The sequence below is a fragment of the Chiloscyllium plagiosum genome, chromosome 12, assembly GCF_004010195.1.
Source record: "Chiloscyllium plagiosum isolate BGI_BamShark_2017 chromosome 12, ASM401019v2, whole genome shotgun sequence".
Classification (NCBI taxonomy): domain Eukaryota; kingdom Metazoa; phylum Chordata; class Chondrichthyes; order Orectolobiformes; family Hemiscylliidae; genus Chiloscyllium; species Chiloscyllium plagiosum.
In genome coordinates, this window is record NC_057721.1 from 57,478,851 (window position 1) to 57,502,210 (window position 23,360).

The window sequence follows — 23,360 nt, forward strand, 5'->3', positions numbered from 1 at the left end:
GAGGCCATCTGGGTTGTACGGATTTGGGACTGGTCCTCCTGGGAGCAGATGCGGCGGAGACGAAGGAATTGGGAATATGGGATGGCGTTTTTACAGGGGGCAGGGTGGGAGGAGGTGCAGTCTAAGTAGTTGTGGGAGTCGGTCGGTTTATAGTAAATGTCCGTGTCGATTCGGTCACCCGAGATAGAAATGGAAAGGTCTAGGAAGGGGAGGGAGGAGGCTGAGATGGCCCAGTGAATTTGAGGTCGGGGTGGAAGGTGTTGGTAAAGTGGATGAACTGTTCAACCTCCTCGTGGGAGCACGAGGCAGCGCCGATACAGTCATCGATGTAGCGGCGGAAAAGGTGGGGGGTGGTGCCAGTGTAGCTGCGGAAGATGGACTGTTCCACATATCCTACGAAGAGGCAGGCATAGCTGGGGCCCATGCGGGTTCATTGAAGGTTGGAGCTGTTTAAATCCAATTGGGGGCAGTCTTTGCCTTCGTGCTGTCCAGCACATACATCCACACGTCGCGTTATGCCCTACTTCTCAACCCTCTGCAATTACCAAGGCCCTTAAAATATGGTATTACATTCCATGTATAGATCCAGTTTTCTCAATTGTGATCTCTTAGCTCCTTCCGTCAACAAGCTGTATTTCTGATTGTTGATCCTACTGGATCTAATAATCTTTATTTTGGAATAGATTTAAGGGCTTTTTAACTTGCCTGTATTAGAGCTGTGAAGGAAACCATTGACTTTAAGAAAAAAAACACTCAGCAATCTGGTTTATGACACACTTAATTGCCTCTTAAAGCCAATCTTACTGTGCAAGATCACAATTTGAAAATAATCTTTAAGAAATTACTTATAATGCATTACCTTAAAATATTATTTGACCATAACATTTAAATGTAAACCATTAAACACCAGCATTGCAATTGTTCTTGGATAAACAAGTTCTTCAACCATTTTAAAGAAAGCAAAACAAAACTGATGCCTTTTCTTGTGCTATCTTCACTTTCTACCTATATCTTCCCTGTCATCCATAAGCTCCAAAGACTGCTTCATTAGGCTTAATCCTGTCAGCACAACGACATGCTGCTGCTTTCTCAATTGAGTCTATTTCTGTGCACTTTCTTTTTGTTTACAACATTGCCAGTCCTTTTCTCTGTTGTCACCTTGATAAGAATCCATGTCTCTGCTACCTTGAGCCTCATGTTTCGCGCTGGTCTTGTAGCCAATCTTCACCATTTCCACCTTCCTTGCAGCATTTCATTCAGAATACCATATGTCATGTTACCTGCTCAGAGCTGACCAGTCTGTACTCTACTGCCACATTATGGACATAGAAGCAGTGTTAAGTCTGGAGCCTACTCTACCATTTTAGATCATGGTGAATCATCTACCCTAATGCCACATAGCTATTTCACTGGCAAATTGTTGACAAGGTTATCAGTGGCGTGATATTTTAGATATCCTGTTTCTTGGTATTGTTGTTGGGAGTGTGGTGTCATCCAATTTTGATTTGAATAAAACTAATCCTGTTATTTTCTTAATGATAAAAAAAATCAAGACCTGTGGAGGAACAAAGGGATTTAAGTCTCTGTTTCCAAAAGCGAGTGCACACATGCAAAAAATAATCAGACAAACTAAAGGAATGTTAACTTTATCCCAAGAGAAGTCAAGAAATAGATAAATAAGATGATGCCGCAATTGTACAGACCCTTGGTTAAACCTTATGAAGAACTGCATTCAGTTTTCAGCATGTGACCTTAGGAGCAAAATGTTGACTTTTGAGGAGGCACAGCACCAATGCAGCTAAAAGGTGAAGAGCAAGGGTTGAAGCACGATAATTTGGTTTAATTTCTGGTTTACAATGATTCCTTGTACTGTAAAGAAAACAACATAAGGCACTTCATTTGGACAAAGAAGTAGGTGAAAAATGCTCAGTCTTGTTACTCCATGCTGCAGAAATTGATTTTATTTAATGGTTTACTTTGAAAAATAAAATCTACAACACAAATGTTCCCAAGCTAACATACTGTTATGAATAAATCATGATTTACTATGCTAGCTTATATTCTGAATTTTTTTTCTAGTTTGTGCTTCACGTAATGGCATAATTAACTGCAGTAGCTGTCACTTTAAAGTATTTGAGTAAATTGTTTAGAGAACATCTGATCCAAAATTCCATGTTAATTTGATTCCTCTTTCTTTGAATAATAGAATGAATGATTTGTTACAGAAGTGTTTAAAAATTGCCTGGAGGTTGTTTATTCTTCATTGGTACAGTAGTTTATTGTATACTTTTTGTTTTGATGGGTGTTTTGAATTACTGCTGTTTCATTGTCAAGCATTTGTTGACAAGATTATCATTGGCATGATATCCAAGATGATTTTGCTTGTTCTATCCATTTTGCCATAATCTAATAACTAGGCCATTTGAGGGAAAGGCAAATCTAAAGGACTTAGAGGAAGGTGATCCGTGTTTTCGTTTTCACCTTGATTAATAGCTTTCCTTGTTTTCTTTAAAGTAACATTGTGAATTGAAATTATTGGCATATTGTGTGTAAATATTATAACTGAGCCCTGAAGCTTAACATAAGGAGATCAGCAAAAGAAACAGGAAATAATTGTGCATGTTGGAACATTGAGCATGTGGTGAGGCAGAGATTATGCTGTTAGAAGAATGATAGAAACGTTTCTAAGTGGGGAACATACACACAACTGCAGAAAGGTTCAAGAAGTGCATATAAATTAAGTGGTAAGAGCTTTCTATTTGGTTTGCATGAATAAATAATGAAATTTCCTTACCCATTGCAGAAAGACAAATCAATATTTTCCTTTGTCTGCACTTACAACTCCATTTAGGTCAAACAAAACTGCAGATGCTGGAGATCTGAAACAATCAAAAACAAATATTGCTGGAGAGTCTCAGCAGTATTGGCAGTATCTGTGAAGAGAAACAGAGTTAGCTGAGTTCAGTGACCCTTCAGAACTAAAAGCAACCAGGAAAAGGCGGTATTTATGTTGATGGGAGCATGGAATAGGGAGTGCGCAGATGGGTGGATACAGAGCCCAGCATGAGAGAAATGCAGTCTCCTCTATATTGGGGAGACAAAACATAGACTGGTAGACCGCTTTGTAGTACATTTGCGTTCTGTCTGTATAAATGATCCTGAGCTACCAGTTGCATGGTACTTCAGCACACCACTGTGTTCGCATGCTATTATTTCTATCTCAGACCAGCTGCAATGCTGTAGTTCAGCTGAGTGCAAGGTGGAGGAACAATGTCTCAAGTTCCACTTGGGAACCGTACAAACTTAAGGATTCAATATTGAGTTTAACAATTTCAGAGCATGAACACCAACTTCCTTATCCATTACCGATCCCCACGACTCCTGGTCTTGTCATGAAGTAGGTTGCTTTCAGCAAAGGCAGCCCAGGTCCAACTACTCAATCTCCATTATCACCTATCCAGCTACTCTTCCTGGCTTACTATTAACAATCATCCTCCCAGTCTCCCCCCCCTCCCCCTACCCCCACACCTCTTTCGCCCCTCTCCCATCTCCTTCCTTCCTTCCCCAAATCCCTTCATTGTAAGTCTCGCACTTTCTTAGCTGCTTCTACTTCTGAAAGAAGATCACTGAACTGAAAATTAAAACTGTTTTCTCTCCACAGATGCTGCCAGACTTGTTAGCTTCTACAGTAATTTGTTTTTTTTTGTCCTGAATGTATATAGTTTATTGCACTTGTTCTTCCTTTTCAGGGGAAAAAAACCTTCCTTTATTGAAAAAAATACTTTTGAGAAAATAAATAATTTTAATATCTGTTTTGAATTGTGTGTCCTCCCTGTTAATTATTTCTTTTGTGACAGTGCAGCTAACAAGATGCATGTGTGGCAAAAATAATGCATCTGTGTAAATATTGTTTGCCAAGTACAAACCATAAACATCTGGGTATTTCAGTGTACAATGTTGTAAATTATATTTGAAATCAGTGCAAAACTTTGTTTACCTGTTTGTTCCTCCCCCTTCAAAGGATGTTGGGCCTTTAACACTGCATAGTCTAATCTCTGATTCCAAGTAAGGAGATTACTAAAGCGATAAATATAATTGTCTTATTTTACAAAGCACTGTTTGTTGTCAGCGTGTGTTTAAACTTGGTGCAAATGTTTGTATTTCAGGATCTCTTGAACATGTTCCATGCAACCTGGAGATTGAAGATATAGAGGATCTCTATTCATTGGCACTGTATTATTATGCCCGAACACCTGCTTCTTTTAGAAAGGTACTTCTATTTCTGAAGCACAAAAATATTCATCTTTTAATTTTGATTCACATGTAGCAACTAAACATACGATCAAGAGTCCGATTAGGCAGAATCTTTTTAAAAAGAAATATATGACTTGTTTTTGAAAATTTGTAGTAATAAAAATTTGAATTAACATCAAATGCCAACTGAAAGAATAAAATATCTGTCTATTTAAAATATATACCAAGACAGGAATATTTGTCTGCCTTCTGTTCTAAAAACAGTGAACATGGAAGGTGTCTTCCATTGTGAAAAGAAAAACAAATGCAAGAATTTCAGACAGTGTAATTGGGATAGTGGTGAACGTTGTTATTTAAAACCTTGCTGTGCCAACTTAGACAACTAATTTGACATGCTGATATAGGCAGGTTTCTTTGTCTTTTTCTCTTGTTCATCCTTCAAGAAGATCATGTTCATCATCTGGCAGTTTGATAGGTTTGCAGTGGGTATGTAGGTTCCTGCTAAGGAACCTGAAGGTAATGATGAAAATAGAACAGGGTGCCACAGATTGAATTTTGAATAAGGCGCTGGCTTCGGATTTCCTTTCTTTGCATCTTCCTGTGATATGTGCTTGCTTGAGAAGGAGGCAGCAGCTATTTTCGTTTGACCCCAAGAGGTTTAACACTTGGGATGAATTTCTTGCTCGATTTGAAATCAGCATCAAAGTTGATATAAATGAAAGGTTCAAAATGCCCTTGTAGTACTTCCTTTGCACCCCATAAACACATTTGCTTTATGACCAGTCCAACTCAGTTGTGACTTGTTGAATCCTGACATTGCCAACTCAGGTGAGCACTTCAGTGTCTTTTTTTTAAAAACGTTCTGCCATCTGATGTTCAAGGGCTTCCAAAGGCAGCTTAAGTGGTTAACTTTTTTGGCATGACACTCATACAATGTCCACCTCTTTCCTGCCAACAACAGACTGGGCAGAATAATTATTCCCTTTCTGTTTGAAAGGCAGACTAACTCTGCCTCAATCTCAGACTGATGGTCAATGTCTGAAGAAGACTACACTTGGTTTTGCAATTCTTGCATGTGACTCACCCACAATCTAGGCAACATCGAGGTGGTGTGCCTTGAAGATAAGTGAACTTATTCACTCCTGAACATGAGCTGAAACCTTCTTGGGTTCAAGATGGGGCTTTCCTGCAGACTGGTACATTATTTCAGTTTTTTTAAGGCTGAAGTTGTCACATGAATTGAAGAACAGTCCATTCTATGTTACGGGTTACACTCTGACCCATTGTCATTAGCAAACAGTAAACAGTAAATGACAATGTATTCCCTCAGAGACCTTGGTCTTTGTCTGGAGTTGTCTCCAATTTGAGAACCTTCCAATCCATGCAATTTCTGATTTTGATGCCATGATAAGTATCATGAAGACATTTAAGAACACGGAGAGAAGGAAAAAAAATGCTGAAGGTGAATGGTGCTAGTGTGCAACGCTGATTTAATTCCATTAGTTACTAGGGATGGATCAGAAGACTCAATGCCATCCAAGATACAAGCCAGCATGCTGTCATGGAACTGTCGAAATGTACTGTTGTATTACTGTGGCAGGTTGCATAAGGATACATGAACAAGGTCTGGGATAAGTCTCCTTTGTTTTGTGACAGCTAAGAATGGTACTTCAGGAAATAGTCATGCATCTGCTTCTCATGACTTGTGTGACATAACAATGGAGCATTATATGTGGGTTAGCTTGCTGTCTGTGGTTATGCTTGAACTAATAATGGCATAATTGGTATTTGCCTTCCTTATGCTTGCCAGTTGCAAAGGAGCATTGACTGTTGTCAAGATCAAAGTAGCCGCTAATAGCATTGCTGAAATGCAATTGTTACATTTCACTGGGTAGCATGCTGAAAATAGAGTCACACTAATCTCAGGAAATCATTTCTATTCATCACACAGGTGAAAATATTTTAATGAGTATGCAGAATTCCCCAATTTACTCTGTCCTTTTAGACAAGGTTGACAAAACATGGACCAGATTTGTATACTTAACAAGAGTTACTACCTATAATAAATAAGTACACTCTTAACTACACACAAATAATTGTGAAGCACCGGCATATAACTAACAAAACTCTAATGCCCATATAAATTGTCCCTCTATAAAGTGTGCTCATAGGCATGGATGAGAAAAAATACACCGGCGTTACGGTCAGAGGGAGAGACTGGGAAAGCAATTCAGGGGTTCCTGTTCACAGAATTTACAATGAGGATTCTTGTATGGGTTAGAATGTTGCTTCTTGGCCTGCCTTCAGATGCATTAATTTGTTTATAGGATGCACAATTTACACTTGCGTTTCTCTGACTTGCTAATTAGAAGTCACTTAGAACAACCGCTAAAGGAAAAGTAAACAGTTTTCTTCAAGCTTGATGTGTTATTTAATGCAGAAGACAGCTTCTGAGTTTGAGAGTATCCAATGCTGAAACTTTATTGCTGGAACAGCACAGCAGGTCAGGCAGCATCCAGGGAACAGGAGATTCGACGTTTCGGGCACAGGCCCTTCTTCAGGAATGCCTGAAGAAGGGCCTGTGCCCGAAACGTCGAATCTCCTGTTCCCTGGATGCTGCCTGACCTGCTGTGCTGTTCCAGCAATAAAGTTTCAACTTTGATCTCCAGCATCTGCAGACTCACTTTCTCCTCGAAGTATCCAATGCTTCCTCCCCAACTTGTTTTTAGTCCCACGCTTTTCAGCTGTCTGGGATCTAACCTCAGTTGTTGGCAGTTAGAAGTCCTTTGGCCTCTGAACTAGTGAGCAGTTATGACGACAATCCGCTACTTGTTGCCAGCAGAATCTCTTTGTATACTGTCATTGGCTCCAACTTGACTACAAACTATTTCAACAGCTTGAATCAACAGCCGTGCAAACAATACTTAGAATGGGTCTTAGGTTATTTGCTTTCAAAAACTGCAGTAATCCTTCAGTCCTGAAAGAAAAATGCTGAACTCATCATCGAAACATTTCTGTAACAGTAGCTGTGGGGGGCTGGGATGAATTTAAATTGATCTTGAATTGAAGGGCCAAATGGTCTGCTGTGCTGTTTTAGAAGAGAATTCTGATTGATTGAATTCTAGTATCAATGAGACATTACATAGATTTTATCTAATTGTTTAAGTACAGTTGTGATACAGCATTCTGTAGATCTTGAGTTTGTTCTAAATTGTACAGATTCAAATATCTTTTTCTCAAATCTCTAATCTGTTAATATTGACCTGGATTTTTACATCAACGGAGAAGCAACAGAACCTTTCATTGACAGTGCCCTCTAAGAAAGTTGCCCATGAAGGTCCACCAAGTTCTGTGGCACCGTTTTCACTTTGCCCAATGTTAATTTCATTCTAGTGCCAGTTATTGGGGAATTCTGGTGATCACCTACCATGATGTCATCGGGCTAATCAACCAATTATATTATAACACTTTCATGGATTGCAAACCAGGAAGAAACAAGCAGGTTTTATTACTCATGTGATGTTATTAAAGTTGGGCATAAACTGAAGGTGAGAGCATTGACATAAGGTGAAATATCAAAAGAAATTTAGCATAAAGAAGTTTCTTTTTAACAAAATCTATGCAATTTTTTCAAATCATGGAAAGGAAAAGCGTGATATTTAACATAAAATTAGCATTTCTGGCCAGAGGTTGACTCAGTGTTGAGTCTTTGGTGTTTAAAAGACAGTTGCACTTCATTCAACAAGGCAAAACCATTTCAAGTAAAATAAAACCAAGAACTGTGGATGCTGGAAATCTGAAACAGATTGCTGGAGAAATTCAACAAGTCTTACAGCATCTGTGGAGAGACAGCAAAGTTGAAATTTCAAATACAGTGATCTTTCTTCAGAACTACTAGTAGCTAGTAATGACACAATTGTCATATAATTGCTCATGACTAATGACATTACTCACGACAGGATAACCAAAACCTATTTGGAAGTAATCTACTGGGCTTGAAAGATGATGAGATGGATCTGAGCCAAGCTTTATGTTTGCCTGTTTCCGTATCGGAGATACTACAAGCAAATCAACAACAAGGGGTATGATATACAAATAAACAAACCAATTTGTTTAAACAAAACAGTTTATTCTAGGCAAAACTCAGATTTGTATTATAATAATAATGTATGTTCTCATTAATGACTTAAGTATCAGGAAACGTTTTATGTTAATAGTGTATCTTAGAAGACCATCTACTGGTACAAAAGCACACCATGGTGGATGTTAGAAGTCTAAAATAAAAATAGCAAATGCAGCATCTGCAGTGAGAAAAGCAGAAGTTAATGTTGCAGGTTGACCATTCATCCAAATTAAAATGTTTGAATTGCACCAGATTTTAAGCAAGTACATAGGAATAGAGAGTGTGGAGGGGAAGAGAAGAAAATAAAAGCAAAGATCTGTTCAGGCGAAGGCAAGTGAAATTAAATAATGAGATCGTGATGGGCATTGGTGATGGTGTGATGAGGTAAAAGACGCTAAAGGAGCTATAATGGGCAAAGTCTGAAGCATTTTGCTTTGCAAAAAAGGGAAAGTATAAGTTTGTTCTTTGATATCTAGCAGTTTGCAACATTGTTCAGATAATGGATATCAGATATTTAGGTTAGAATCTCTAGTGTTGTAATTTGAGAATGTAATGAGATGTAAATATACAGACGTAATGGGAATTATAAACATCCTGATTCATTATAGAAGCAGCTAATTATTTCAGAATATTATAGTTGGGTAACCTTTTTACACTAGACTGCAAGCCTCTCATTTTATCTATCTTGTGTTTCTTTATTCTTTTTCCACTTTAAAGGATGGAGTTCGTTTCTTTGTAGTGGATTGTCGACCTGCAGAACAGTACAATGCTGGGCATCTTTCTACAGCATTTCATTTGGATTCTGACCTGGTAAATAAAAATTTGTACTAAAAAGTTACTGCTTGCTCTGATTGATATGCTGGACTGCTTCCTAAAAAAAAAAAAGCTGAATAATTACATTGTTTGGAAAGCTTGCAGGGACTTTACCGTTAGTATGAGATACGTGTCTACTTTTCAAGTTCGAATTCCAATAGGTTTCACAGTGGGCCCCCAACGCTCTGGAAAGTTTGCAAATAATGTTGTATGGATTTTTGTGATAGGCAACACAAATGGTCTCTGGTAGTCTCAAATTAATTTGTGTGTAATACTTGTTCATGCTGTGAAAGGTTCGCATTTATCAGAAAAATACTACAGTAGAATAATCTTGGAAGTTGGAGTGAGTCAGTAGGTAATCTAACTTGTATAGATCTTTAGTGATGTCAAATTTGGGATATCAGGTATTATTATGGCAAAATTGTTTGTCTGGTCTGAAGCTGTGAAAGCAGTTGTACTGGTGAACTTAACTTCATGACAATTTTTAAAACATTGTGAGAAATAATATAAATGGTGCTAGAAAATATAATTACTAAAATAGCAAGCCTGAAGCAGGTGGACAGACGAGTTGACTATTTTCCTTCTCGAGTAATGTATTTTGATTGGGAATTGTGGGTACTATATGCATTTCTTTATTGAAAGTTAATGATAGGACTATCTCGATAATGTAAGACTTGGAAGTTATCATTGAAAAACAAGTGAGCAACCATTTTCTGAAGTTTTAAAAATGTTGACCCAGTTATTCCCATGTAAACTACTTCAATGAAATTTAAAAGATACATCACTTTGTATATACATTGATTACATGTATTGTGCTAATTTTTATTTGGTATGAAATGTAACAATAATCTGTAAACAGTTATTGTATATCTTCCAATTCTTTTAGCAACTTAACAGGACTCTTAACATTTTCCACAGATGCTGCAGAACCCTGCAGAGTTCGCACTTTCAGTTAAGTCTCTTTTGGAAGCACAGAAACAGTCCATCGAATCAGGGTCAGTCGCAAGTGGTGAACATCTGTGTTTTATGGGAAGTGGCAGAGAAGAAGAGGACATGTATATGAATATGGTGCTGGCACATTTTCTTCAGGTGATTGGACATTTGACCATACAAACTTCAGTACAGTTCTGTTTCTGCTCATGGACATAAGTGTTGTTATTTGCATGCTTGGGATATCTCAACTTCATATTTTGGTTTTTAAGCAATTGATTGAAACACCACAGTTGTACGATTATTCCAGTTTCTAGCTTGATAACCTTGATTTTCTTATATTTTCTTACCAACCTGTATTATTATTATATCCCATCCCATCTTGAGAAATGAGAAGAGGAAAAAAGGAAACATAGAGATTAGGGATAAGTTGGAAAATAGAGAGGGAAATAAGAGGGGAATATAGTCTAAGGAAGAGGTGGAAAAGTTGCAACAATTAGAAATAGAGTTTAGTGGCTGCCAAAATATTAATAAAGTTATCGCGGAGAAAATAGGTTCTAAAACTGCCAAACAAATTTCTGATAAAAGGAGGTTATTAAATAAGAAGAGTAAAAATCGCGATAATGGTAAGGGTATAGATCAAGAAGTGGTCCTTAATATTAGTGATAATAATGAAAGGGAGAATAGTGACCTGGTGATAGATAGGGTAATGGAGGAAGAAAGATTAAATGAACAGAGTGATCAGGAGAATAATAATACAATGGAAAATCTAGGTTATAGTGGTAGGTCACTAACAGATTTAATTAAAATAATTGAGGATGATATGGGTAGGAATAAAGGTATTAGTAAGGAACATGATAACATTATGGGTATGATAATGGACAAATTAGGAAAGAGTAAGGAAGATGATACATGTAAGAAGGTAACTCATGTTAAACGAGGAGGTTTTAAGCAAAGGGATAGTGGACAAAGAAGGAATATGAAGGAAAATAAAGTTAAGAGAAGGTATAGTAAAAAGAAGGGTAAATTTAAAGAAAGGAGAAAGTGAGGTCTGCAGATGCTGGAGATCAAAGTTGAAACTTTATTGCTGGAACAGCACAGCAGGTCAGGCAGCATCCAGGGAACAGGAGATTCGACGTTTCGGGCACAGGCCCTTCTTCAGGAATGAGCAGAGAGTGTTCAGCAGGAGAAGATAAAAGGTAGGGAGGAGGGACTTGGAGGAGGGGCGTTGGAAATGTGATAGGTGGAAAGAGGTCAAGGTGAGGGTGATAGGTCGGAGTAGGATGGAGGCGGAGAGGTCAAGAAGAAGACTGCAGGTCAGGAAGGCGGTGCCGGGCTGGAGGGATCCGGCTGAGACAAGGTGGGGGGAGGGGGGATGAAGAAACTGGTGAAGTCCAAGTTCATCCCCTGCGGTTGGAGGGTTCCCAGTCGGAAGATAAGACGCTCCTCCTCCGACCGTCGGGTTGTTGTGGTTTGGCGGTGGATGAGTCCAATGACCTGCATATCCTCGGTGGAGTGGGAGGGGGAGTTGAAATGCTGTGCTACAGGTTGGTTGGGTTGGTTCGTCCGGGTGGCCCAGAGGTGCTCTCTGAATCGCTCCGCAAGTAGGCGGCCTGTCTCCCCAATATAGAGGAGGCCACACCGGCTGCAGCGGATGCAGTAGATGATGTGGGTGGAGGTGCAGGTGAATCTGTGGCGGATATGGAAGTTTAAAGAAATGCAGGTTTTATATAAAACTCAGAGACAGTACCTAGCAGGAACCCTAATGGGGGGCCCAGCTAGGTGCAAATGACCCCTTAGTACGGAAGAGTTGGAAGATTACTATAAAGAAAGATTAACTAAGTCTAATGATAAGAATAACTTAAGAGGTTTTGCAAAATACAAAAGTCAAGGGGAGGGATCGGTAGGTGGGATTCTGACTGGTCCTGTGACGTTGGAGGGCGTGAATCTAACCGTAAAGGCGATGGACGTAAAAACCGCTGCAGGGCCGGATAGGGTAACGCTGAAGGAGATAGTTAAGATATTTAATAAAGATAATACATTACTTCCTAGATTATATACTATTTGGATAAAAACCGGCAAAATAACAGATCAAATGAAAATAAGCAGAACTGTATTGATTCCCAAAGTGAGCGAAGAAGAAGGGTTAAGGGATATTAATAATTGGAGGCCAATAACTATAGGGCCAATTATGCTCAGAATATTTACAAAAATTGTAGCGAATAGATTAAGTAAAGTAATAAATCTAAATAAAAGACAAAGGTTTTATGGCCGGTGTAGCAGGATGCGAGGAAAACATTAAAATCCTGGAAGATATTATTAATGGGACTGAAAAGAACAAGAGAGATTTAGCGGTAGTTTTTGTGGATTTAGCAAAAGCTTTTGATACAGTAGGCCATAAATTAATTATAACAGCTCTTAAAAGACTCCAGCTCCCTTTAATATTTATTAAATTGATTACAAATTTATATGATAATTTTACTCAAGTGGAAGGTTTTAATTGTAAAACCGGAAAAATTAAAATTTTAAGAGGGGTCAAGCAAGGTGATACATTGTCACCGATTCTTTTTAATATTGTAATGGACCCTTTGATAAGTACCATCGAAGAGAAGAAGAAAGGAATATTTTTAGAGTTAGATAGGAATAGCTTTTATTGCGCGACATTAGCGTTCGCAGATGATATAGCATTAATTATTCTGGATTAGTGGTGCTGGAAGAGCACAGCAGTTCAGGCAGCATCCAAGGAGCTTCGAAATCGACGTTTCGGGCAAAAGCCCTTCATCAGGAGGGCTGATGAAGGGCTTTTGCCCGAAATGTCGATTTCAAAGCTCCTTGGATGCTGCCTGAACTGCTGTGCTCTTCCAGCACCACTAATCCAGAATCTGGTTTCCAGCATCTGTAGTCATTGTTTTTAATTAGTCAATCGTACGATGGTATGGTCTATAATCTAAAACTTGTGGAAAAAATTTGTAACAATATGGGAATGGAGGTTAATATAAAGAAAACGAAAGGATTTTACTTATAGAAATAAGACAGTTTTACATATAATGATAAAACTAACTGGAAGTTAAATGATGGGATCATACAATTTAGAGAGCCAGGAAACACGATAAATACTTAGGTGCCAAGATAGATCCGTGGATTGGAGAAAGCCAATTAGATATATGGATAGGAAATTTAAAAAAGATCCCCCTTAAAACCAGTACAGAAATTAGAACTTTTATAAACTTATTTTATTCCTAGGCTGTATTATTATCTAATTTTATCAGACATTTCTATTAATTATTTTAATAAACTAAACAATATTATTAAAAGCGCAGTTAAAGAAATTTTACACCTCCTGCAATCCATCACGGATGGAGTGTTATATGCCAAATCCTGTGATGGTGGTCTTGCTTTAAACAGACTGTCAACCTTCATTCCAATTTCGATTGAGGAAGTATGGGACGCTACATAAATCCGAGGACGAAATTTTGCATGCATCGTTTCGGTTCGAGGGTGATAGTGTGGCTGTGAAAATGCATAAATTGAGTAAACTAAAAGTATTGGAAAAGATCTGGAACCTGAATATTAATGGGCAATTGGATGAAGAGGATATTATCATGGAAGATAGTGAAGATGAGATGCAAGAGTTTAATAGTACCAACTATGCTAATTGGAGATCCATAGAGGTACAGAGGTGGATGGCCCTCCCCTGTCAAGGGGCAGGTGGTCATTACTATAAGAATGATAATATATCCAACAACTGGTTGACAAAACTACAATTTATGAAGACGTCCAAAGTTATTAATTCGATTTTGCCAGGAACAAATTTATTTCCAACATGGGCGTCATTGTCGTACGGTAGGCCATTTATTATTAAGAATTGCAGAAGGTGCAATGATATTTCAGAAACGTTTGCGCATATTTCTGGGCGATGCCCTTACGTTAAAAACATGAGATTTAAAAGGCATAATAGGATAGCAGAAGAGTTAGTCAAGTTTGTTAGGAAGAACGGGTGGACTACATATATAGAGCCGCGAATTAAAGATTATGCCGGAAAACTTTGGATACCGGATTTAATCTTTAAGAAAGAACATCAGATTGTTGTGGTGGACGTGACTATTAGAACGGACCTTCAGATCAACTCTCTTGAATTGGCTTGAGAAGCAAAGATAAACAAATATTAACATCTAGGAAAAGAGATAACAGACCTCATTGGTGGAGGAAAAATATCTTTTTATGGTTTTGTGATAGGAGTCCGAGGGAAGTGGTTTGAAAAGAATACTGAGTTAATGAAAGACCTCGGGATTTTGAAATTTAAATCTTTTGCACAGAATATCACAACCCTAGTTTTATCTTTGACCCTTGAACTTTTAAGGATTTTTATGGACTCTTAATATCTCCTATTGCATAATTTAATAAAGTTTTAGGTATTTTAATAATTTTAAATGTTTTAAATAGTTTTAAATGGTTTTGATTTTAATTTAGTTTTAAATTTTAAGATTTTATTATATCTTTACAAGTTATATATTTATAATCCTTTTATAGGGCAGTATTTAAGCATTTTTTTTTTCTATATTCTAGAAAAACAAGGAGTATGTTAGCATTGCCAAAGGGGGCTTTATGGGTAAGTTCTCAAATTTTTGAATGTTAGTTTTTCTCATTCAATGAAGACCTAATGCCCGAAAACAAATCTGTTTAATATTGCACCAGTATTGAAGGTATTGTCCTCCAGTTCTCATTTGTTTGATAAAAAATTGCTTCTTTCCTTTTTTTTGTATACTAGCATTTCTATTTTAATTTGATTAATAGAAAATTGTAATTTTATTTGCTACAATCCTTGACAATAAGTAGGTGATTGTTATTGTCGTCATTTGAAATGGCGTGCTCAGTTAGATATTGCCAAAGTGTTCTTGTAGCGATAACTATTGAAAAGTAGCAATAAAGGAAATATTGTACTGTTAAGTAATGCAATTTTTAAAATGTTTTCGTAATCTTAGAAGGGTTTAACTAAAGTATTACCTTTCTATATAATTCTGATAAGTTTGCAGTTGTTAAAGCTCAACATTTTTCAGTTTTTTTTTGTATGAATGTATTTTCACTCCTCAGCAGCTATTTTGGTATTTTTGTTTTACATTGTGTAGTTGTTCCTTGTGTTCCATTATAATCACCGTATTATTTATGTACAATCTTTTATTCTCCAGTATTTTAGTGCATTGACATTATCGCCCTTTTGACACAACTTAATTTTATTTCTTGGCAACTGGCATGCTGTTTTCTGATGTCAGAGTCTTTTTTCAGTGTTTTCAGTAAAGGACTTTGTGGTTTAAGTAAGAGGGATTATATTTGACTATTTAAAATAGCGTGAAAAATAACAAAAAATTGAGGATTCCAACTGCTTTGATTAAGGGTTAGGTTTCTGAATGACTTTTATCAATTCAACATTGTATAATAAATATTAGGCTTGTTGCATATGAATAGCTGGGAATTGATGACTGACATCTCTTCATTGTGTGCCCCCTTCCGTCACGGTATTTATATTTACTACTATGATTTCTTATCATTTAAATTATCCTAATGCCCGAAAACAAATCTGTTTAATTTTGCACCAGTATTGAAGGTATTGTCCTCCAGTTCTCATTTGTTTGATAAAAAATTGCTTCTTTCCTTTTTTTGATTTAAGCATTTAATTCTTAAATAATCAAACAGATCAGCACAGATAATAATAGCCTATGTCAATTTGATTAACATTATTTTACATCTTGCCAGAAATTTTATTTTCTATTTTTGTAATCACTACATTAGTACACAATGTTGTATATGTTGCTACATTTGAGGAAGAAATCATACTGGATACTGAATCACAAGGTTTGACTGCTCCACAATGTCTTCTAACTTTTCCAGGATTGCTTTTGTTCAAATGTTCATATATTTAACTATATTTCGCATCCATTCTACTTCTAAATGGCAGTTGCAACTGTGAACATTTGAAAACCTTGTTGAGATAATATAACTCAATTGATGAATATGATTTTTCCTTAAATCTGTAGAGGTGAAATCACATTTTATGGATAATCTGTCAGCATATGAAGAGCAATTTGTGAGCAATTTTCTTCCCATCCAAGTGGAAAATGCTCCACTTTTTATAGTCCTGTATTCAGCTACAGGATGTAAAAAAACTTCCAATTTTTAATAGTTAATACCTAGATTTCACCAGTTATAATTATTTTCTTGTTATGCTATCTGGATTTCTTACAGAAGTTCTATCCATTGTACCCAATATAGAATTTCATATCTTACCATTTTAGAGCTATAATTATAGTGGCTATTATTTTAAATATCTATCCCTCTTATCACCAACCATAGATTTCCTTTGCTTTAGAACTTTTAAAAAGTATACAAAATACTGTGGGAAGACTCTGGTACATTTGGTGTACTTGGTTGCTGTTGGAAGCTGCATCCTTTTCTTTGAAACCTTTACTCTTCAAACAATTTCACCCCTCCCTTCAGGCTTGGTGATTTATTACTTTGTTTATCAAGGACATCGAGACTGTCCCAGAACAACCTTTTTATTTTCAGGCAAGCAACAGTTTTGAAATGTAGAAAATATGCTACATTTGTAAATTGTGCCAATATTGTGTTAGTTGGTGCATCAACTGGGAAGTAGGGTATTAACAAATTGCCATTTTCGAATTGCACAAAATAGACAATAGGTGCAGGAGTAGGCCATTCTGCCCTTCGAGCCTGCACCACCATTCAATATGATCATGGCTGATCATCCTTAATCAGTATTCTGTTCCTGCTTTATCTCCATAACCCTTGATTCCACTATCATTGACAGCTCTATCCAACTCTTTCTTAAATGAATCCAGAGACTGGGCCTCCACTGCCCTCTGGGGCAGAGCATTCCACACAGCCACCACTCTCTGGGTGAACAAGTTTCTCCTCATCTCTGTCCTAAATGGTCTACCCCATATTTGTAAGCTGTGTCCTCTGGTTCGGCACTCACCCATCAGCGGAAACATGTTTCCTGCCTCCAGAGTGTCCAATCCTTTAATAATCAGATCCCTTCTCAGCCTTCTAAACTCAAGGGTATACAAGCCCAATCGCTCCAGTCTTTCACCTTCTTCACTACCTGCTGTATCTGCATGCTTACCTTCATTGACTGGTGTACAAGAACATCCAGATCTCTTTGTACTGCCCCTTTACCTAACTTGATTCCATTTAGGTAGTAATCTGTTCTTGCCACCAAAGTGGATAAGCATACATTTATCCACATTAAACTGCATCTGCCATGCATCTGTCCACTCATCTGACCTGTCCAGGTCACCCTGTAATCTCCTAACATCCTCCTCACATTTCACCCTGCCACCCAGCTTAGTATCATCAGCAAATTTGCTAATGTTATTACTAATACCATCTTCTATATCATTAATATATATTGTAAAAAGCTGCGGTCCCAGTACTGATCCCTGCGGTACCCCATTGGTCACTGCCTGCCATTCCGAAATAGAGCCGTTTATCACTACTCTTTGTTTCCTGTCAGCCAACCAATTTTCAATCCAATTAGTACTTTGCCCCCAATACCACGTGCCCTAAAATTGCCAGTATGTGATTAACCTGAGAAGCTTTATTCCAAGGAAACAACACAAGTAGTTAATTGGCAAACATTTGTGGAAACAACCAACAACTTCTCAACTGTTTCAAGAGTTGGCACATCGCACTGCAAAGATGGTGAAGCAGTTATTATTTCTCCATAAACTACCTTCACGGCCAGATGATCTTCCTTACTGCCTTGGTTCAAATCATTTAATTCAGTGAGTGGATTGAACCAAACCCTCCTTTAATGCAGCCTCTTTGATCACTGTTACAGACTAAAAAGAAGTATTGAAATATCTTGCTTTCTGTCAAGTTTGACACTAGATATAAAATTACCCTGCTTTTGAACTGTTTTGTATATATAGTTTGTTAATATCATTTATAATCAATGCTATATGATTATCATCTATTCTAATATTGTATATGTATCAAGCTAGAAGATTTGCAAACTGGAAGTTTAAACTTAGTTGACATAAGCCTAGGAAGCTGAGAACCCCAAATGATCAAAAATGTAAGCATACAGCATTTGGAAACAAAGTAATTACACTAACAGTGCTATGGCACTTTGCACACACTTACTAGGGAAGTTAAAAGGCAATGTTCTTTCCCTCATTGAAAGATCATCAATCTGGAACATTAACTGTTTCTCTCCATTCTTGCAAGACCTGTTCCTTTTCTTTTTTTATTTCAGGTTTCCAGCATTTGCAGTATTTTGCTTTTACATTCCTTCACTCATATTAGCCAGACAATTTTAGCATTCAGAATATCACACATTATGCTTTTTTTTGTTTCTACCCTAAATACAAAACCAAGGGTTTGACCTCTATCCTCTTTCAAGTTTGTTCAGGGGATTGGCCAGCTTAAATACTATCCTCTTATGAGATGTCCTCAAATTTATGGCATTTGTGCAATCCCAGTGCTTCAGTGAATGTTTGTGATGTTTTTAATTTGCCTTCATTGTCTCAAGTAATTTGAATAGATGCTTGTTATGAATCTATTCAATCCACACTCAGAAATTTCCTATTGAGAATTGACCGTAATTGTCATTTATGATGAATTCCACCAAATTCTTTATTGTTAAATAGTCTGAAATTTCGAATGATGAACATATCATTTACGATTTCAACAGATCATTATCTCCAACGGAAACTACCTTTACAGTACAGATACTGTTCTTCACAGAAACACTTTGCCCTTTCTGATCATAATCTATCTTGGAACAGTAGAGATTCATTCAAAACACTTAGTATAAACAGAGCAAGTACCTACTGCATTTGCTGGAAGATACTGCCAAACTTCTACCAGCCTTCACGTGACGAAATGTTGCTTAGTTTATAAGAGACCAGCTTCAAATGAATATAGCTTGTCATTTGTCTATTAATATACTTTTAATAAATTCTGTCCCCACTGCATATGGATTCTATACTGTCTTTCAGCTTTAAGGTTCAAGAGGTTTGGTTCTGATCATTCTGCAATATGTTTTAGCATTGCAGTCATTGTCCAGATTAGCGCAAACCTTACAAAAGATAGTTTATTTTCTGTTGATCCAGATGCCAAATCTCGAGGCTGACATTTTTTCTTATGCATAGTTTAGGTAGTTTAATTTAAAAGTTCCATTTCTCATGATAAAATATTCAGTTAATCCATCACAATTGCCGTAACTCTTATACTTAATGTCAAACCAACCACTTAAATTGTCACTTGAAATGAAGAAACAATACTAATGTATCCTAACGGATAATTAAATGAATAAAACAACTAACAAAGATTGATTTAGATACTGTTTAATCTGATTGAATTGAAAGGTTGTTCTGGTGAACAGTGTTCTCTGTATTGTGATTTATGAAGGTAATTATTGCAAGTAAGATTGGAGAGTTGGTGATCATTGTCAGTATCTATAAGCTGCCCTGTCTTGCAGCCTTGCAGCAGCACCTTGTAGACATAAATGTAGATGGTCCAGAAAATGGCTACGGTCACTGGATTGTTAGTACATCCGGATCTCGTGGAAGTATCTCTTCTGATGTAAGTATATGTTAGCTATTTCAATGCTATTTTAAAAATATTTTCTTTTAAAAGAGTTAGGTTAAATTGGTGAAACCTTATTGAACTAGAGTGAATCAAGACTGCATTTATCTTTTGGTTCACAGTTGGGATATTGCATTGTACAGGAAAATTTGAAGAGCCTCACAGTGTTTTACTTTAGTCTGTCTGATATTTTCAATGTTAAATGGACTGGACCCTTTGTTTAATAAAGGACTGATACCTTCTCAGCATCTTTTCATTAAACATATTAAAATAGGAAAATAGTTCAGAGGTATCAATCACTGTCACAGTAAGATGCAAGTTTATAAAAGCATGTGTTTCATTTTCTAAATATCTCCTGAAGTTACATGAATAAGCCTGTTAAGAAACAGTAAAGCAAACTGTCACATTGTTCATGCTGCATTTTGAGGTTTCTGTAATCATGTTCAATTAACTGCTTTCGCAGGGCGACTCCCCAAATGGTTCAGGTGATGGAAGGGGAGTCAAGTCACTAGTAAATAAAATGACTTTTGCTCTTAAATCTAAATCCGTGAATGTAAAAGAGAAGGTGATCAGTTTCATTGAGAATACATCCACACCAGTTGAAAGGTAATGTAATGAACTTGAAAATTATATTTTATTCTATATTAGCTTTTGTAAAGACCAAATTGAGTTTGTATTCTAGCAAACAGTTATTTTTCCAGCAGTAGGATTTTTTTTAAAGCAAAATACATTTTATTAAATGTTCACATTAAGTCTTTTGCGTGAACAAATTTAAGGTGCATTTTGGTTTATTTCAAAATCAGGAGCAAATTTACAGTTCTAATGAGGTATATTATATATTTGAAAATGGTGCAATGAGCTATACATATGCAGATTGGAAGAAATTTAAAGTGACTTTTGGAACTTTTTCTTAATGTGATTAAGCTTTAATTTCTAAGCTTTTTCTTTCAAATTAAAATTATTGCCTTTTGTTTTGTTTTCCATTATTAATTAATATAGAATGGCTTTTCAAGTTCCTTGGCCAGAAAAAATGAACCTCAATTGGTAAGATGGTGTTGAGAATAGCTTGCCAACTCTGGTCTGTGGATTGCAGCATGCTGCACAAGGCTTTCCTACTATGACCTTTTACTGTTGCTTTGCAGCATTTTAACCCTTAAGAGACAACTTATTTATTTGGTTTATCTAAGGTTATGTATTCAACATCGGTCTTTCACAGTAAAACCATGCCTTAAATTTGTCAGTGTACTATTCTTGGATTTATTTGACCTTATCTGGTATCGTGGGAATCTTGCAGAGCACTACACTTGTTACTGGAAAGTTTTCACCATTTGTTTAGGTATATAAGAACAGGAGTAGGCAATTCAGCCCCTCAAGCCTGTTCTACCATTCAGTGAGGTCATGGCTGACCTGTGGCCTAACTCCGTGCTTTGTTGTGCTGGCTTCTTTATGTAAATACTAAATATATAACCAGCCTTTTAAAATTTGTTGGCATTTGAAATAAAGTAGGCTGGCTACCTTTTTCAAGAACATTCCTGTTTAAAACTGCCTCACTGGTATAGCCAATGCTTTTTGATTCTTAGTTATACAAGCATTTTAAGAAAAACAGCTGCTGTTCGCGGAACAAAAAAAGTTGGATCTATCAGGAAATTGTTGGATGTTGCTATTTAATTCTAATGTCAGTTTGTTTCTCGAAAATAAAAATGTGATTGAGTATATGGTTTTAATAGCTTTAGTTTTAGTTACAAAGCTCAGTAATAAGCAACAATTTCATGGATGTGCAAGGATTAGTTACAGACATTGTCTCTGTGGTATCAAATACCTTTCTTTTTTTTTGTCTATCAGTTACACTTAGACTTTTTTTTTTACTAATAAGCAAATTCATTTAATTTTTGGAAGTTCTGAAAGACCAGTTTCAGTTGTTCAGCATCATAAGAATGTTTGAAGGTCAAGATTTTCACTTTCATTAAACTTCACTCCACTTGTGTTAAATAATTATTTCTTTTCCAACTTCCTTTTCTTTTCTTAAGAACACTGACTCTTGGTAAGTTCCACCATCCCATTTCCTGCTACCCTTGTCTCATTCTTTCAATATAAGACTGGACTGACGATATTTCCACTGTTTGCAATTTTACCTCTGAGCTAGCCATCCTCAGCTATGCTAAAATCATCATTAATGCCCATTTCATCTCCAGACCTTTCTGAGATTTCCTGGCTGGTGTCTTATGCTCTGCCCTTTATGACTCTTTGTAAAAATGCATATTGCCTATTACCCAGATCTTGTTGATCTCCGTTCCCAACATTTCAAATATAAAATTCTCATCTCTGTATTCTCACACTAAGCACCTCTAAACCAAAAAGAGCCAAATAGATTCTTGTTCCCCTCTCTCCCTCTCACTACCCAACTCACAACCCCTTTATTTCATCATGATTTTGGACAACCTTTTAATATCCCAACTTGCATTCTGTCAATTTTTCTCTTAAGGATACCTTGCTACAACATCTGAAGGAACCATGTGGATGTAGCTTGGGATCTCACTTAGCATGAGCACACTGGATTATTAGAAGCACTAAAGTTTGATTTTTAGGACTTCTGGTGAAAATGGACCAGAACGATGTTCAGATTGTGAGAATTATGAAGCCTTGTATAAATGTTTTCCCTGAAGTCTTATTTTCTGTTTGAAAACTTCAGTTATTTGCAGTCAGAAGTACTGAAATGTATTCTAACTGTTGCATTGTTGGCTGAGTGACATTGTTCTGCAATTCTACACTCTGCTTTACTAACTAAAATGCTTTTGTAATTTTGCTAATATGCTTATTGTTTACATACTAAACAAAATGCTTAGTGTCATCCAACTCGAAGTTGCAGAATTATAATATATTTTAAAATGTACCTTATGCAAAAAACTCTTTTAGTATTCTTGTTTCTTAACTTTGTGTACTTTAGATAATTAGTTATACAGTCAGCCTGACTCCTACAATCCCAGTGTGACTCAGACTTTTGCTACACTTTTTTTTAATTTCTCTCTCAGAAGACCTTGTGGACTGTGATGTACAGATAATGCTCATATTTTTAGTTTACAGACATACCTACCAGTAAACTAGTTTAGTAATACCTCACCAACATCAGACACTACCCCCCCCCCCCAAACCCCCACACCAGCCACATCATCCATTCCTAGTATGTTTATTGGTCTGCTGATCATCTGCCATCATTGTGATTTAGGGTTAAATGAACCACACTATTATGCTGTCATGTCTGACTTGCCGAATTGTTTTCTGACTTATGATTTATTTATTAAGACTCAGTTGACACTATATTTTGTCACTATACTTAATACAGTTTAATACATCCTGCATGTGCTCTAATAAATATATTTGAAATCATTTAACAATTATGGAAGTTCATTTACCCGAGGTCATTTGTATCAATAGTAATTAAGAAAATGTCTTGAAAAAATACTTGTTTACACAGCTGCAGCATGTCAGGAAAGCAGCTTTTTCAACAATAAACCAAGAGCTTACGCTCTTAGGAAAACTCTTAGGTTTTCAGTGAAAAAGTGAAACTTATTTCCAAAGACTCCACACTTGCCCCATTTTTACATCCCAGTGTCAATCACCTTCTTCCAACGTAACG

At 36.7% G+C, this 23,360-nt stretch overlaps 1 protein-coding gene across 3 annotated transcripts in view; it reads left to right on the forward strand.

Annotated features, from left to right (window-relative positions):
* tbc1d23 (TBC1 domain family, member 23) overlaps positions 1 to 23,360 on the forward strand; it is an 81,523-nt gene that overhangs the window by 52,163 nt on the left and 6,000 nt on the right. For 2 of the 3 annotated variants that reach the window (XM_043701147.1, XM_043701149.1), the window contains 8 exons: positions 4,167 to 4,270; positions 8,214 to 8,336; positions 9,095 to 9,187; positions 10,109 to 10,279; positions 14,687 to 14,729; positions 19,620 to 19,723; positions 20,190 to 20,332; positions 20,726 to 20,770. In XM_043701147.1, coding sequence (XP_043557082.1) covers positions 4,167 to 4,270; positions 8,214 to 8,336; positions 9,095 to 9,187; positions 10,109 to 10,279; positions 14,687 to 14,729; positions 19,620 to 19,723; positions 20,190 to 20,332; positions 20,726 to 20,770 — 826 coding nt within the window. The remainder of the gene's footprint in view (positions 1 to 4,166; positions 4,271 to 8,213; positions 8,337 to 9,094; positions 9,188 to 10,108; positions 10,280 to 14,686; positions 14,730 to 19,619; positions 19,724 to 20,189; positions 20,333 to 20,725; positions 20,771 to 23,360) is intronic. The other variant, XM_043701148.1, reaches the window with a different exon arrangement.